Source organism: Lepisosteus platostomus, chromosome 19 (assembly GCF_059453375.1).
Source record: "Lepisosteus platostomus isolate fLepPlt1 chromosome 19, fLepPlt1.hap1, whole genome shotgun sequence".
In the NCBI taxonomy this organism is placed as follows: Eukaryota; Metazoa; Chordata; class Actinopteri; order Semionotiformes; family Lepisosteidae; genus Lepisosteus; species Lepisosteus platostomus.
Genome location: NC_142629.1, coordinates 316,975 through 332,934, shown reverse-complemented (window position 1 = coordinate 332,934; position 15,960 = coordinate 316,975). Strand labels below are relative to the sequence as shown.

Here is a 15,960-nt window from a genome sequence, read left to right as displayed (position 1 = left end):
CCCAGCAGGGCGCCAGCGAAGGAAAGGTCACTAGGGAGCGCGTGATCTGCCTGGACAGCTTTAAGACTGCCGGGGAGAGAAAACCAATGAGCAGATAAACCCGTAATCAATAAAGAGGTCGGGACGGAGTAGGAGAGGCACCCCCTGGGAACTGCTGCAGGCCTGTTTCTGCGCTCCACTGTCGAGAGGCTCAGGGACCCCTGACAGGCTGTCTGCCTCAGGGTCTCGTCATCGCTGGGCTCTGCAGGCTGCTAGCAGAAGGCACAGGCCGTGACAACAACATGGCGACTCATGTCACATGTCCTGAAAACATGTTGCTCTTTTCCCAAGAGTAGCGTAGCTGACCTTGGTGTTCTGGCTTGAATTCAGTTCAGACTATCTGAATATGGGCTACCTCAACTTCCCCAGCGAGTTTAACTGGCTCAATAACTCCTCAGCTCTCTGCCTCACCTCCTGCGATGTGACTTTGTGCAGAATTGCCGCTGGCTGGTTATCAGAGGAGAGTGAAGTGGTTTCCAGTCTGGCTGCACCTTGGGAGCCATCAGGATGAAGGTGCCATTTGAAGCACAAGGTGTTAATCAGTACAGTCTACTCACTACCTCTTAGAAGCAGGAAAAAGGCCAATAATTCTCAGGTGCTGGAAAAAAAAGACACTTTTAATAAACAGTGTTTAATACCAACTGCTTGTTAATTTACATAATAATTACAGCAACAAGCCTGGGGTAGCAAATATCAGTTCATAGCATCAACAATTATTACAAATGATTTACCAGTTTTATAAAATACAAATTACATTTCTGGCTAAGGACTGATTAATTTGACAAAGAACTAAAGTGCCTTTTTCATGTAGTTTTAAAACTGGGTGCTGAAAAAAGGGATGAAAAATAATAGAAAAATTTCTATGAACCAAGATGAGGCTCCTTGTTGCAGTTCTAGTCATTTTATTTAATTAATAAAGGTACAAAACACTTTAACATCCCGTCATCCTTGACAATAAAGAACGTAACACTAAAATGCTGGAGAGGTTTCTGAACTTGGAGATTCTTTAAATCAAGATGCAAGAAACTGCTCATGTAGGAGAGGAGACAGAATTATGAATAACAGCATTTTCTACACGCCTGAAACAGAATGCTTGCTTTTTTATAAAGATTTATTCCATTAATTTGCAAAGCATCTGGGTGACCTAAATGTACCCGATGCTGGCCAAGTTGCTTTAGTGCCCAACAACTCCTAAATGCTGACTTTTAATTGGCCATAACCTTATAAATGATCTGTGTCTTCTGAGAGCCGAACCCCTACATGAGGATTGCAGGCTACAGCAGGGCTCTGTGAGGGACGGCGAGCTGTGGCCAGCAGGTTCAGGCAGGGCTGACACTCCAGAAGCACGGATACAGACTGGGAGCACACAGCGGCCGGGACCCTCCGGACCAGCAGAGCAGCCTGGCTGCACCGCTCCTCCCCCCCTCCCCTGCAGGGGACACAGCTCTGCGCCAGCTGGCGTCGTCACTACTGACGAGGAAGCCTCAGCGAGCCGCAGGTCTCTCCTGCGGGCCGGCCTCGCACCCGTGTTTCTCCTGGATCACGGTCTGGGATCGGGAACTGGCTCCCAGCCCGAAGGCAGCCCTCGCGCCGTTCTGCTAACGGACAAGACTCCCAGCAGCCGAGAGGGACTCTGTTCAACTGGAAACAGTAGAGCGACTCAACACTCGGCCCTTCCAATCTGCTGAACACTGCAGTAGTTCAAAAAACAGCCAGCACCTTTAATCGCCGCTCCCATTCCCTTAACTGCCAATTAGATCATTAATGTGCCGTTTGCAGCAAAATCCTGCAATGCAGCGCGTGCCCTGGGATACAGGCTGTCGAGACCTCCTGGACCGCAGCTGGAGCTGCCAGGCCGGACACAAACAACACCTGTCGGCCTCAAGAGAGAACCTTTCATAAATAGAGTACGAGCAGAAAGAATCATCCACAAAATAAAAACGGCAACATCCAAATATTCTTAGAAAATTATAAATATATATATATGTACACAAAGAAAACTTACCAAACTATTTGAAAAAATAAGATTTTAAAAGGAATAGGTTTCCTTTAAAAAAATCCTTCTGTTTTTTTGTTTTTGTTTTTTTGTTTTGCTGGGTTCGGAGAGCCCTGGGACCTGTACAGCTCGAGCAGCGTGCGAGGGGACTGCCTCTGCTCTGCGAGGGCCGTACGGCACCACCAGCGTCTCCACAGTCACACCCGTGCCCACTGAGCAACCGAAGCAGAGCCGGCCCGGATTAGCAAGGGGGCGAGAGCCCTCCAGCCCCACCCTTAGCCAGCTGATAAAGGGGGGAAGGGGGGCTGACAGTTTGCACGGCCCGTGGAACGCTGGTCACTCTCCTGGCCCTTGCAGCGCGCTGGGGGGGCCTCCACACGCCACACAGTGGCCGGACGCTGTCACTGCAGCTGATCTCTCACAAAGGGAAAACCAGCTTTGAACTTCAAAGGGGGGAAAAAATAAATAATTTTACAACAGCAACCCCCCCAAGCCCCCGTCTGGCTGTAGAGCTGAGAAGAGGGCGGGGCGGCGGAGGGGCAGGGCTGTTTCGGGCCCCGGCGCGGCGCGGTGGGCCCTAGCTGGAGGTGACGGTGGTGCCGCTGCCCAGCCTGATGATCATCTGCTGGCAGTCGTGCAGCGTGCGCTTGTCGCCCAGCTTCTCCAGCGTGCGCGCGGCGTCCGCCAGCATGCCCACACGCTGCCCCGGCGCCGACAGGAAGGAGGGGGGCAGGTAGCGGCACGCCAGCATCACCGCCTCCACCTGCTCTCGCTGTCCCGGCCGCGTCTCGCACTCCTCTGGGGACACACACACACACACACACGGCCGTCAGCAACTGGGGATCGGCACAGCGCAGCAGCAGCAACCATCACGAGCAAAAACACACACACACACACACACACCGGCACCCCGCCTGCAGTACAGTTTCAGTGGCACAGGACAGGCACTCACACCAGGACATGCGGGGAGAAGGCGTAATTCAACAGTAAAGGAGGTGTTTGAATCCCTGCTGGACCTGGACTGGCTGGAGGTTCACTGAGGAGGAGTGCGGCCTCGGCGCCCTGCGCTCACCTGTCCTGCTGCCCGGCGTTGCCCGGCGCCGCAGGCTGCGGTCCAGGAGCTGGTGGGTGCGTGTGGGGCTGGCGCCGGCCATCAGGCGGGCCGTGGCCTCGTGCAGGAACAGCTGCACAGGAGAGACGCGTCAGGAACCGGCCGCAACATCAATAGCTCTCTGGCATTTCAGTGTCCCAGTTTCAGGGCTCCGTCTCCCCCTGAACCCTGTTTGCCCCTCCCAGTCCAGCTCTGCCCCCGCCCAGCTCACCCTGCGCATGGCGGGTCTGAAGCTCTGTGCCAGCTTCCTCAAGCTGCTCAGGTCCTGCTGGAAGCCCTGCAGCTCCGGGGGTGTGGCCTGCAGGGCCCCCCCTGCGGCCCCCCTCTGCTGCTGCCACACCTGCGTCCTCGTGACCAGGAGCAGGTCACACAGTAGCAGCTGGACAGCCTGCAGCAGCAGGGAGAGAGAGAGAGAGAGAGGGGGAGGCAGGTTAGGGCTGCTCCAATCATACAAGCAGAGATCACTGAGTGGAAAGACAGGCACGTGCTTCACATGATTTTCCCTCTCCAGCCCACGACTGACTTCGGATTCTCACAGTTCGGCAGGTGCAGCTCCTGTAGCAGCCCCCATGTCCAGGCTGGGAGCCGAAGTCATGGCGCGTCCCTCTGGACTGGTGTGTGTGGACCAGCTCTGTATTGCACCGCAGGCGCATTGCACAGAAGCACAGATACATGCAATGCAACTACAATGCACTACAGTGCTGGCCGACGCTTCCTCACAGACCTGGGACAGGGCAGGCCTGAGCCTCCTCACAGACCTGGGACAGGGCAGGCCTGAGCCTCCTCACAGACCTGGGACAGGGCAGGCCTGAGCCTCCTCACAGACCTGGGGCAGGGCAGGCCTGAGCCTCCTCACAGACCTGGGGCCGGGCAGGCCTGAGCCTCCTCACAGACCTGGGGCAGGGCGCCGTGTGGAGACAGAGAAGACCCCCCTGCGCCAGTACCTTGTCAATGTTGCTGCTGTGGCAGTGGGGTCCCAGGTGCAGGCTGTCCCTCAGGAGGCTGCTGGCTCTCTCACAGTGACTGAGCGTCATCTGGCAGTTCTCGGGTTTGGCCAGCTGGGCGCGGACTGCTCTAAAAGCACACAACGCTGCTCTGGGCAGGGGGCTCCTGTGGCGAATGGATGGACAGACAGACAGACATTAGGCTCAAAGGGCTGTAGGTCCAGACAACACAATCAGAAGCTCAGATCATTAACAAGAAGCCTCAGATTAGCCTATTCAGCCTAAACCGGGTCTCGCTCTCACTCGGCACTCTGCAGGCTCTTGGGAAGGTGCTCCACGGCGGGGTACAGCCTCTCAGCCGCAGCGTCGTCGCCCTGCAGCCAGTTCACCACCACGACCACCACCGCCGACCACCACCTCGCCTGGGGGTCACAGCCTGGGGGGAGACAGCATCGCCGGCGTGAGGCCCGCGCGACAGGCCGCAGGCCAGACGAGACCCGCCGCCCGCTCTGCCCCCGGGCCTCACCGGTCAGCGCCGCCGTGTTGGAGCCGATGGCGAAGGACTGCGCCGTGGCGCCTGCTGCATCGGAACAGCTGTTCAGCAGCTGGAGGTACTCCAGGGCGTCCGCGTGCTCCCTGAGGGGAGGAGGACAGTGTGAAAGCTGCAGGCGCCGCGGGTCGAAGGCGGACGGACGAGGGCCGGCGCTCTCACCCCTCGCCTGCCGCCAGCGCCTTCTCGCCCTGCGGCTGGGCCACGCAGTACAGCGCCTTCTCCAGCAGGTGCTCCCGAAACGCCTGGGTCACCTGAGCCAGAGGGTCCACTGCAGAAGAAGAGCACAGGCGCCGTCACAGCCGAGCCGGAGGCGCCCCCCTCCCGGCCGAGCCCCCGAGCCCCCGAGCCCCCGAGCCCCCGAGCCCCTCACCTGTGTTCCCCGCCTGGCTGTAGACGCTCTCCCGCGGGGAGCTGCGCACCGACCAGTCTCCGTCCACGAAGAAGCGGTGGCCCAGCGGGTGACACAGCCACTGCATGGCCGGGGGCACGGTGCCGCAGGGGGCCAGGCACAGCTGCCGCGCGCTGCTCAGGAACACCCGCTGGGGGAGACAGGCAGCCGGGTCACACGGACACGCCTCCCGCCTCCCGCCTCCCGCCTCCCGCCTCCCGCCTCCCGCCTCCCGCCTCCCGCCTCCCCGCCTCCCCGCCTCCCCGCCTCCCCGCCTCCCCGCCTCCCCGCCTCATCTCAGCTTTCTGACACAGGCCACACTGACACCCTCACTGCTCTTGCACTCATCAGAGGCCGGGGCTTGGGGACGGTACGTCACACTTCAGATCCTTACTGTCCATGATCCAGGACCCTTCATGAATGCTGAGCTTCAGCCCTCTGGCAGTTAGCACTTTTTAAAAACCGCAGAGTAAGAATCTGGGAAGAGCGACTGAGCTCGGGCCAGATCAGATCACAGGGACGACAAGGAGACAGTTACAGCATGTGGGACAAGTGCCAACTCAGTCTGGCCTGGTGATCCTCCTAGACAGACACGCACACGCACACGCACACGCACACGCACACGCACACGCACACGCACACCGGCGACCCTGGTGCAGGGGACTGACCATGCTGAAGTGCAGGGCTCGGGGAAGGCTGACTTTGACCCTCAGGGCTGTGGACACATAGATCTCCGCCAGCGTGGCGATGGACAGGTTGTCCCCTGCGCACTCGGCCAGGTTGACGGCGCTCAGGGCCATGTGGACAGCCGACAGCTGGCTGCCCCCCAGTTTGCCTGTTCGCAGAGCAGAGGAGAACAGTCACTGCCTCCCCTGTCCCCCCAGACACACAGCAACACCCACCTTCCGCAATGCGAGAGGAGGCTCTCCAAACTGCAGACCTGCTGTGCATCAGACCAGTCTGCTCAATCAGTGCACCAAGGCAGTGTGGATCTTGACTCATTGAGGCAATAACTGGGTCAATTAAGTCACTGAGAGCAGCTTTCTTTGAATTCCCAGGGGATTCAGTGGCTCTCCAGGAGCAGAAAGGTAAGCTAAAATGACTACAGAGAATCACTCAGAACATTATTATGTGAGAGGTATGACATAAGAATTAAACTGTGGGAAAAGCCGAACTGGATTATCCTCTGTATTAACTACAGGTTCAATATGCCTGGCTGCACGCTTGCACAGACTACCCTGAAACAGCAAGCTAGGCAGCAGACTCAGCACAGCGGGCCGAGAACCGCTGTGTGCTGCACCCCCTTGGGACTGGCGACTGTGTAACCCCTGGTGCCCCCTACCTGTCATGTGAAGCTGGTGCAGGCGATGGTAAACCAGGGCTGCGTCTCGGCTGCTCTTCTTGGCATCGTCCTGCAGGGGGCGATCTCTGCGCAGGCCCCCCGCGCGCCCCGCCAGCCAGCGGCCCACCCACAGCCTCTGCAGGCACAGCCGGAGCAGCGCCCACAGCACCGCGCAGGCCAGGTCCAGCTGGGAGGTGGGCAGGGGGCGGCCCAGCGCCTTCAGGCAAGTCCACAGGTTCTGGGAGGCCTGAGCAAAATCGCCCTGCAGGGGAGAGCAGAACCGCCGGAGAGAGGGAGAGAGAAAGACTGCATATCAGTCAGAGCCCAGTCATATGAGACCACACTCTGACCCCCGGTATGTGGGAAACCAGCACCAGCACGTCACCCCGAAACAGCCTGTGGGCTCAGCGCGCCCCACAGCTGACGAACTGCTCTCGCAGCCCCGCGCGCCTCCCGTGAGGAAGAGGAGAGGCCTGCGGCGGTAGTGAGGGCAGCAGGGCTCTCGGGCCGTGACCAGACCCTAGCCCCTCGGCCAGGGCGCTGTCTGTAACCGCCCAGCTGCTGGAGGAGCTGACCGATTCACCGCGATCCCCTTCAAAACGGGACTGTGGGGTCGCCGCAGACACCCCTGCGATTCCCCCCGGGGGGAGGTGAGCGGGATTAAGAACACGGCACACGCAGCCTGAGCAAACCCGCAACATCACAAACTAACACGCCAACACAAACACACGGCAGCCTTCTGTAGCCCTGAACAGACTCTCCAGACAGTATTGATCGCTCTGATCCCCTTAATCTCTACAGAAAACCGGGCAATAAATAACTCCGAGAGGGATGACAGAGCAAACGCCAGCTTTACAAGCGAGGCTACCAGCAAAGATGTGAAAGCTCTCGGCTTTAAGGCATTTCTCCCAGAGCCCACGGCTGTGCACACTGATGAAGCTTAAAGCAGCAGGAAGACAAATTTAAAGTTGCAAAGGGAGCTAAATGAAACTCAAGCTTCTGTATTCTTCATGCATGAGCATTTCAAGTGCTTATTTGCAGCGGCGACAGGTACACTGGCCAGGCGAGTGATGGAGGGCCCAAACGCTGCAGTTCTGTGGGAAAACTGGCCAGTTCTGTCCAGAACTGGACTTCCGTGTTCCGCTGTGGTCAGGGCGTGCGGATCGCGAGCGAGCCAGAGGAGTGAAGCCCGGTTGTGCTTCCTCTCACCCGAGCCAGGTCCAGGTCAGCCTGCTTCCGGTGTCTCCAGAACAGCACCGAGGAGTCTGAGTGCAGCCGGGTCACTGGCTCGCCGTACACCAGCAGCCGGATCAGAACCGCAGCCACCAAAGCACCGTTGAGCAGCCAGAGGAACAGAGTGGGCAGCAGCCAGTCCAGCCAGCCGGGGGGCTCTGCCGAGACAGAAGCACTGGGGTCAAGAAAGCTGGCAGCCAGACCAGCCGGCGTTGTGCAAGTTTTAACTGTCACACATACACACAGCCCTCGCTTGCTTTGGTTCTACGTTTCGCAAACAATAAAAATCATTTTTAGGAAGCGCTGGCCTTTCGCAGTTTTTATAACTTTCTCTGGCTTTCTGAACTCCCCTACGTCACCAGCTAAACCGGCACAGAGGCCCAGAGCGAGGGCGAGGGCGAGGGCGAGGGGCACCTGCGCTGTCCACGCTGAGCATGCTGCGGCCGGGGCTGGAGGGGGCCGCGCGCTCTGAGGGGCTCGAGCCGCCGCCTGTGCCGCCCAGCAGGGCCGCCAGCGGGTTGAGGGACAGGAAGAGGAAGGTGAAGGCGCACAGGGCCAGACGAGAGCGGTCCAGCATGCCCACGCTGCCAGGAGAGGGCAGCTCCTGCTTGACCGGCGCCTGGGGGGGGAGAAGCAAAAACACAGTTAGATCCACAGGGCGAGAACGAGACACTTTCCCACAAACACAACACTTCTCCCCTTCGCTGCAGTGTCACCAGTCCCACCCTGACAGGCTGAAGGAAGGGATCCATTGTCATCTTGTCCACAGGATGAACAGTCAAATACAAAGCAGAGGACAAGTGGAAGTGTATTGGAAACCGAGAACATGAGGTACTTCTTTACCCAAAGGGGTGTGGGTGTATGGAACAAGCTAGCCAGCCCTGGCTGAAGGAGATCGTGGAACTACTAATTACTGGCTAGATGGCCTCTATTTGCTTGCAGCCTGTGGACTCTACTTGGGCTCTTGTACAGCGGTGTCCTTTCCCGTGACCCCGGCCGCGCGTGCCCGCGGGGGTACCTTGCTGTCCTCGAACATGGGGCTGTCGGGCTCGGAGTCGCTGGCGCACTGGGAGAAGGGGCTGCTGTGGGAGGGCGAGCCGGCGTCGGAGGGTGGCGGGGTGGGCAGCTCCACGGCCTCGGCCTTCAGCTCGCCGCTCACGCCGTCCACCTCCATCGGCACCCCGGCCACCAGGTCCTTCAGCGTCTCTGCGGGAGCGCAGGCAGGGAGGCAGGGAGTCAGGAGAGGAGCTGGCCGGGAGAAACCGACCCCTCCCACGGGCCTGACGCGGCCCCCACTGGATCAACCACTCCTAGCTCCCCACCCCCCCCGAACCCCCAAACCCCCCTCCTCCTCCTCCCCTGAACCCCGCACTCACTGTTCTGCTGCGCCGCCATCTTCAGCGCCATGTTCTCCTGCTTCAGCTTCTGGTTGGACTGCTGCAGGAAGCGGATGTAGTCGATGGCCTTTCTCAGCACCGCCGACTTGTTGAGCTGCAAGTCAGACGAAGCCACGCTGAGCCACAGCCCCTCCGAGGCGCCCCCGACAGGCTGCGCCCCCAAAGCCACGGGACTCTGACAGAGATAGTTACCCCTGACCCTCACTCTCGGCCAGGGCTGGATTTCATATCGCCTGCCAGGTCAAGACCCAGCCCTTCCTGGCCGCCTGACTTCTCATCCTTCCTGTTTCTAATCTATTTAACTGAACTGCGTCTCCGGGTGTCTGACTGGAAACACGCACCTTGGCCTCTGTTCCAGCCACCAGGTCCTTGAGCTCGATGATCTTGTCGTTGATGGAGGAGCGGTAGCGCTTCTCGATGGCGTTGTGCGCCGTCCGCTTCTCGCCCTTGCTGGGCAGGCCGCAGGGCTTGCCGTTGGCCACGATGCGGTTGATGGGGAGCTTGTCGGTGTCCAGCATCACTGGCACGGTGGTCAGGATGGTGCCGCCGCTCACCAGAGCCTGGCAGAGGGAGAGTCGGAGCGTGAGGCCACTGCGCGCTGGACTGCCCGCCGGCGGGCACGGGCTGGCTGACCCAGCGCCGGGGTGGACAGACGGGCTCACAGCCTCCCCCAGCGACTGCCAGAGCGGCGAAATGAAGAAACAATGAACACAAGCCCTGAGACGACCCCACACGAACACGAAAACACAGGTGGTTTTTATGCAGCTCTCAGAGGGAAATAAACACCAGGTACAGCACTGCCTTTAATCAACGGCATGTGCAGCGACACCTGTGTGGCAGGGGAGGGGGGGGCTCACCTGTATGGAGGTGGTCTGCACAGGCGTGGTGGAGCTGGCCAGAGTGGTCATGCAGGGGGTCTTCACTGCTGTGACCACCGAGCCAGCGTCCGGCTTCAGGGCTGTCAGCAGCAGAGAGTCCGCCTTGATGAACTGGGGCTGCAGCAGGACCTGGGGACAAAGAGCAAGACACGATCGGACCAGCAGGGCCCCGAGAACAGGTCTGACCTAACCTGCACCCCTCTCACCCGCAGAGGCCCCCCCTACCCAGATCACCATCACCCTATCGGCCCAGGATGGGAGACAGAAAGTCTTGCCGCTTCCCCCTGTGCAGGCAGGTAGGACACTCCGAGACCCAGAGACACGCACCGTGCTGACCGGGACCTGGTGCACCTGGTGGGAGATGGTCTGCGTGGGCGGGCTCGCGGTGGCGGCCAATAGCTGCGGAGCGGGCAGGCTCTGGACCTGAGTCTGGATGGCCATTGGCTGGATCTGCTGGGGGGAGGCGGGGAGGCTGGGCTGGGTGGAGCACGCCTGCGGCCCGGCTGCAGAGTAAAGACAGCAGGTTACAGCTAGGGGGCGCCGCCGGGCCTGCACACAACAGCACCCAACTGGCGATCGAACTAGACCGAACCGCACCAGAAACGACACAGGATTACATCTCAGAAACCGGACATCATTTTCTCAAAAAAAAAAAACGTATTTTAAAGTTAACTGACCAAAAAAAAACCAACGTTCAGCAAGACGTACCTCCTCTGTGCATCAGATGTTTGGACCAAACTGAGCTGGAAAAATAATTTGCCCGACAATAAATCTCACAGCTGCCAGAGGTGTTCACGAGACGTCCAGGCTGCTTATCTCCTCAGTGCTCAGCAGATAGTGAGATACTGAGCACTGAGCTACCGACACAGTCAACAAAGGGCATGAACGGCTCTCACCCCTCCCTCTCGTGTTGCACAGTGATTACACAACGAGCCGAACGCAACAGGCTGTTACTCAACACACGCTGTCTAGACAGCTCCTTATCGGGTCTTTACAGAATTCACTTTGACCCAGGATAACCAGGCAGGTTTTCTTGTCTGTGTTCATTTTCGTTCGTGTCCTTGTTATTTTTCTCAAGGGCTTCAACCTTCAGCTTCTGAAGCTCAAGGGTCCGGCAGGTCAGGGCACAGAGGAACTTAGGGACAGATAACTTTCGCTTCGACAGCGGAGATCCTGAACAAAGAGTATTTACAGCCACTTTATCCTCTGAACAGTTCAGCACCGAGGCCCTGTTTGAAGAATGGTGCAAACACTGGTAGTTGAAGAATCAGAGAGAAATCTCAGTGGGAGATGCTGCTCTACAGGGGTGAACCAGGCGCCCACGTCCTGGTCAGGACCTCACCACCGACACCAGCAGTCAGTCCTGAATCTGGGGGTTTGCTGAGCAAGAGGCTGATGCAGAAAGACTGGCAAGACAGCGGATCAGAGGGGAAGGCCTCACTGGTGGGCACCTTACTGACCCTCTTTCTGAAGAGCCCCGACATTTCTCACAACCGAGATCAAACCAAACAGCTGTCTTTTAGTGCAGCGCCGTCCCCCTCCTCGGAGCCATTGCGAACGACCCCCACCCCATCCCACCCCCCTGCACCCCGAGCCACAAGGGAGGGGCCGTACCTGCATACCCCGCCGGACTCTGGTAGCCTGGGGCGGGTGGCGAGCTGAAGACCGCCGGCTGGCTGGAGCCGAGACTCGGGGTCCTCACGGCGGACGGAGGGGGCGCCGCTGCCTGGGTCTGGGGCTGTAGAGGCTGCTGCTGCTGTTTTGGGGGGGGCGAGGGCTGCGGGGTGGGGGGCTTGCTGTCCTGCAGCGGCGCAGGAGGGGGCGCTGGCGGGGCAGGAACACTGCTCTGGGCGAAGGGGGCGGCCAGCTGAGGCTGCTGGGACGGGGGCAGGTACAGCTTCGCCACAGAAGGGGGGGGCTGCTTGGCAGGAGGTCCCAGCAAGGCGTCCAGGTGCGGGGTGCTGCCCGGGCCCAGCAGAGAGGAAGAGGAGGAGGAGGAGGGGGCGAGGACAGGGGCGTCCTGCAGGGGACCCCCCGCGCCGAAAGGGGGATGGTCGAACAGGCCGGGGAACTCCATGTCCTGGCTGTTGATGAGCTGCAGCATGTCTGCAAAGAGAGAGGTCAGAGGTCAGAGGTCAGCGGTCAGCGGTCAGCGGTCAGCGTCACCGGCTCGGGGGGCAAGACAGACAGATCAGGAGCAAACCGATCGATCAGAACGCGAAACATTGGCAGACCCTCGGACCCCCTGCCTCCAGACAAGCTCCTCTCAACTCCACATCAGAGGAACAATTTCATACTGTGGGATTTTTTTTTTTTAATCTTGCTCTCCAATCTGAAGATGGCTATTTTAATGGCACTGGAACCTTTTGACCGTGCACCCTGGGTGTCTTTACAACACCACTAACGAGCTACAGGGGTGATAACGGAGCTCGTTAAGGCAGAGCCCTGCGGCCAGTCTGGTCACCGTGATGAACGCGATGGCGCCACTTTCACAGGGCAACTACGCGAATGACTAATCTGATTAGCTGCGAGTTTAGTCTGAACGGTTAACGGGTGGTGCAACACCAGCCCGGACAGCAGGGGCCCAGTGCCGCTCTGCAGACAGGAGTCTCTCTCGGCTCCTCCGCACCTCCGGCGCCGGCCTGGTCCCACCCAGGTCTGCCCCAACACTGGCAAGATCAGCTTCACTTCACTGACTGCCTGAGCAGGTGATTCGCTCAGGTATTTCAACATCCTCTGCATCAAACATCACAGAGCACTCTGCTAATCGGATCGCTGGCTCTCCTAGTGTCGCTGACCTTTAGGACACAGGTGATTTAGGGCAACTGCTAGAGCCCAGGATCAGGGCAGGAGACCCCTGCCTGAGCTAATTCAAGTACCGAACACGTTCAGCAAGAACAGCAGCTCTTATTTACAAACATAGAATGGCTTCAGGCAGCATTCAGCTCCAAAGAGTACCCGAACAGTGTTCTAGCATGAGCAGGAACAGCAGACAGCCAGTGAGCTCACGACAGAAACCTCCTGCACACAGCAGCCCAGAGACTTCGGCTTCATGTGCTGCAGGTCATCAGGAACCGGGAGGCTGCCACTTGTCACTTCAGCAAATACCGCCTGAAAGGAACGGGTAAAGGTTTATTCCACCCTGAAAGGAAAAGAGACACAACGTTTGGCTGTGGAGCCACACGCCTGGAGAAGTCTTCACAGACGAAACGTTGTGTTTCTGTTGTTCTCTCAGCCTGGAATAAACCTTTACCTGTTCCTTTGCAGCCTGCGCATGCTGGCACAGCTCCCTGCTGGAGCTACACTCTGAAAGGCCCAGCACACCTCTTATCAGGTCATACCTGACCCTGCAGCTGGAAAACCACGAAACGGATCACAACAGCTACGGAGTGGGAGTCTCGTGTACGCCTGGGTTCACTGCAGTTTCCAAGCTCAGCAAAAGTGCTGGTGCTGTCCAGGACACAGCACCGTCTTTCAGCCAGTATTGTAGGTGTGAAGGAAAGATGACATACGTCTGTCCACACAGAGGCTTCCCAAGAACAAGCTAATTCCAGCAAGAGACCGCGAGATGCAGCACACAGGTGCGCTGGAAACAGACAGAGAGCCACAGGAACATTAACATTTACCTTCTAAAGTGCAGTCCATACTGCCAGCCCGTGTGAAAGCTGTCTGCTCAGCTGCGAAATCACAAACTGCTCAAGAGTGTCCAGAGGGAGCTGAACATCCTCCCCGCACGGGCCGGGCCGTCAAGCCCACAGAGGAGCACAGCTCCCGTCGGACACGCCTCCCTCACGCCCGCGGGGGGCCGGGCGGTGCGAGCCGTGTTTTGGTATGAGGTGATCGCTCGCAGCCAATGGGACGCGGGCTGGGCGCCTGGCTATGCGGGCCTGCCCCCGGGACACGGCGAGAGAGCCAGCGTGTCTGAGCCCACGGTGTCCCGGGCTGCAGGGTGAACGACCGGGGTTACTATCGGGCAGCGTGTGCGTCTGCTCAGGCGGCGGGGTTACTCGCGGTCACGCACACCCCCCGACAGAAACACGGCGACGGAGCAGCTTCTCCCACGCAGGTCGCGTCACCAGGGGGAGAATAAGAATAATCGTCCTGTAACGCGACAGCGGGACCGAGAAGGAACCGTTTAAGAAAGGCGGTCTCCTGAACACCGCGGGAGCGTGCCCCGGGCCGTGTTCAGCGGACAGGGTCCCCCCTGCAGGCTCGATGACCGGCCCCTGCAGGAAGCCCCCCCCGGGAGACCGCGGCTTTGTAATGAAAGCGGTGCAAATCGTTCAGTGTCTCCCCCGGCCCTGGGTGAGAGAAACACGCGGGTGAACTCCGGGCGGGGGAATGCACGAGAGTAACCCCGCGTGACGCCACGCGCAGCAGCCAGGGGGGGGGGCGGGGCGCTCGAGAGCAGAGAGCAGCCCTGCTCCGGACGCTTTGGGGGGCCGGACCCCCGCACTGAGATACCCCAATAACCCGCCTCCCTGCGCCCGGCACCCCGCGGGCCCTGAGCTCGTCTGTCCGAAAGCGCCCCACAGCCCGAGGCAGAGGGGGGTCTCTGGGCTGCTGTCGCTGCGGACCCCACTGCCAGCCAGACCGACCACAGCTGCGCCGACAGGACAGGCGCGGTGCCCGAGCAGCAGTCCCGGCACTGACAGTCGTGCGAGGCTGCAGCCGGGGTCCGGCTCGGGTCCGGTTCGGGTCCGGCTCGGGTCCGCACGCCTGCGGGCTTACCGTCGATGTCGCTGAGCAGCGCGGTGTCGATCTCACTGGGCTCATGAAGAGACAGGCTGGGGTCCAGGTGGTCCAGCGACGGATCGTCAAAGGGCAGGCCGCTCATTTTCGGTTGTTTCTTTTTAACAAGTGTATTCGCAGTTATCCCGAGTTATCACGTGGAAGTTTCCATTAAAATACAACATAAAAAATAAACACAGAAAAGTCCCGTCTGGAGGGGGGGGGGGGAGCCCCCCAGAGACGGCAGTAAAGAGTGAAATCAAACTTTGTGACTGATGCGTCTGTCTACTCGCTGCTCTCCTGCTCCTCCATGCTGAGCGCTCACGGTAAACTTGTCCAAACACTGAGCGGAGCGACACCCTAGCCTGCTGGCTGGGAAGCCCCAGACGCACCGCCCCGCAGCTCCGTGACGACCGCAGACTGACGGCGCTCCCGGCCAATCAGCGGCAGAACAGCGGCCATGTGCGGTCTGGCCAGGAGAGGGGGGTGTGTTTCTCACCTGCCCCCCCGAAAAACAGCTGTATCTCTTCTCACCGGTCCAGCCTCATGCATAATAACTGGGAATATTTCTTTACAGATCTGGTACCTCATTTTATTCTGCTTTCTGCCTTTTCATAGTTTTTCTGCTTCTACAGACACCCTCTGACCTCTCTCACTCGCAGCTGCCCCAGCCCTTCCCCTGGGAGTGCAGTGTGATGGCTGGGCTCTCCTCTCCCGCTCGCCCGGGACCCTGAGGCTCAGGGGGGACTGGGCGGCCCGCGGACGCGCCGCAGGGGGTGGGTCATTGATTACTGTGGTGAGCTCAGGGCAGGAGCGGCCTGAGAGACCTGTTGCAGGAACAGAGTGGGAGTCACCGAGCAGGGTCTGTGTGCTGGATCACACTGCAGTGCCTGAGGGGGTTTAGTCAGGGTTTAGTGAGTCTCCTGCATCAGCAGCTCAGTTTGGTGACTGTGTGATAACCAGCTCTGCCCCAGGGCCCAACAGCAGTGCGGCTCTATTCTTGAGCTCGGCACCAGGCTGCCATGTGGGATAGGGTCTCTGCCTTGTATGGAAGAAGTGGGTTTTTAATCTGGCATGCCTTGTGGCAAAAGCTATTCTTAATCAGCCATAAAACTAATTTAATTCCAGATATTATTATATATTGTTTAAGCCTTTTATCAAACCCCTGCTATGTTTGTGTACCTTTAAAATGTACTACAAAAAAAATATCTGTTCGCTCACAATCAGTGATAAAAGCCTTCATTTGCTCGGGTCAGGCAGTCGCAGGGCAGCACGGTCCCAGAGTGTACTAAGAACTATGGACTCAACTTCCACGTTGACAGGTGATATTCATGCTAACCGAAGCCGC

The 15,960-nt window shown here is 59.0% G+C and overlaps 1 protein-coding gene across 4 annotated transcripts; it reads right to left on the bottom strand.

Annotated features, from left to right (window-relative positions):
- Positions 1-635: 635 nt before the first annotated feature.
- Positions 636-14,976, bottom strand: srebf1 (sterol regulatory element binding transcription factor 1). Of its 4 annotated transcripts, none has more exons than XM_088613413.1 (19): positions 14,613-14,976; positions 11,496-11,987; positions 10,209-10,384; positions 9,861-10,010; positions 9,345-9,680; positions 8,983-9,097; positions 8,625-8,812; positions 8,021-8,225; positions 7,583-7,764; positions 6,374-6,635; positions 5,700-5,866; positions 5,014-5,182; positions 4,803-4,911; positions 4,617-4,726; positions 4,394-4,526; positions 4,091-4,256; positions 3,358-3,534; positions 3,108-3,219; positions 636-2,833 (listed from the first exon to the last, which is right to left on the bottom strand). In XM_088613413.1, the coding sequence occupies exons 1-19, from the start codon at positions 14,716-14,718 to the stop codon at positions 2,613-2,615; spliced, it is 3,576 nt and encodes a 1,191-aa protein (XP_088469539.1). In that variant the 5' UTR covers positions 14,719-14,976; the 3' UTR covers positions 636-2,612. The 4 variants fall into 4 exon arrangements, with proteins under 4 accessions (XP_088469539.1, XP_088469542.1, XP_088469541.1 ...); XM_088613416.1 differs by having other exon boundaries at positions 9,345-9,563; positions 14,613-14,975; XM_088613415.1 differs by lacking the exon at positions 14,613-14,976 and adding an exon at positions 13,508-13,651.
- Positions 14,977-15,960: the final 984 nt, after the last annotated feature.

Coding starts and splice junctions, on each gene's coding strand:
- srebf1 (XM_088613413.1), bottom strand. CDS start 14,718: ATGAGCGGCCTGCCCTTTGACGATCCGTCGCTGGACCACCTGGACCCC. Junction 8,226..8,624: donor CCATGTTCGAGGACAGCAAG/GTACCCCCGCGG, acceptor CTCCCCCCCCAG/GCGCCGGTCAAGCAGGAGCT. Junction 4,912..5,013: donor CAGCCAGGCGGGGAACACAG/GTGAGGGGCTCG, acceptor CTTCTTCTGCAG/TGGACCCTCTGGCTCAGGTG.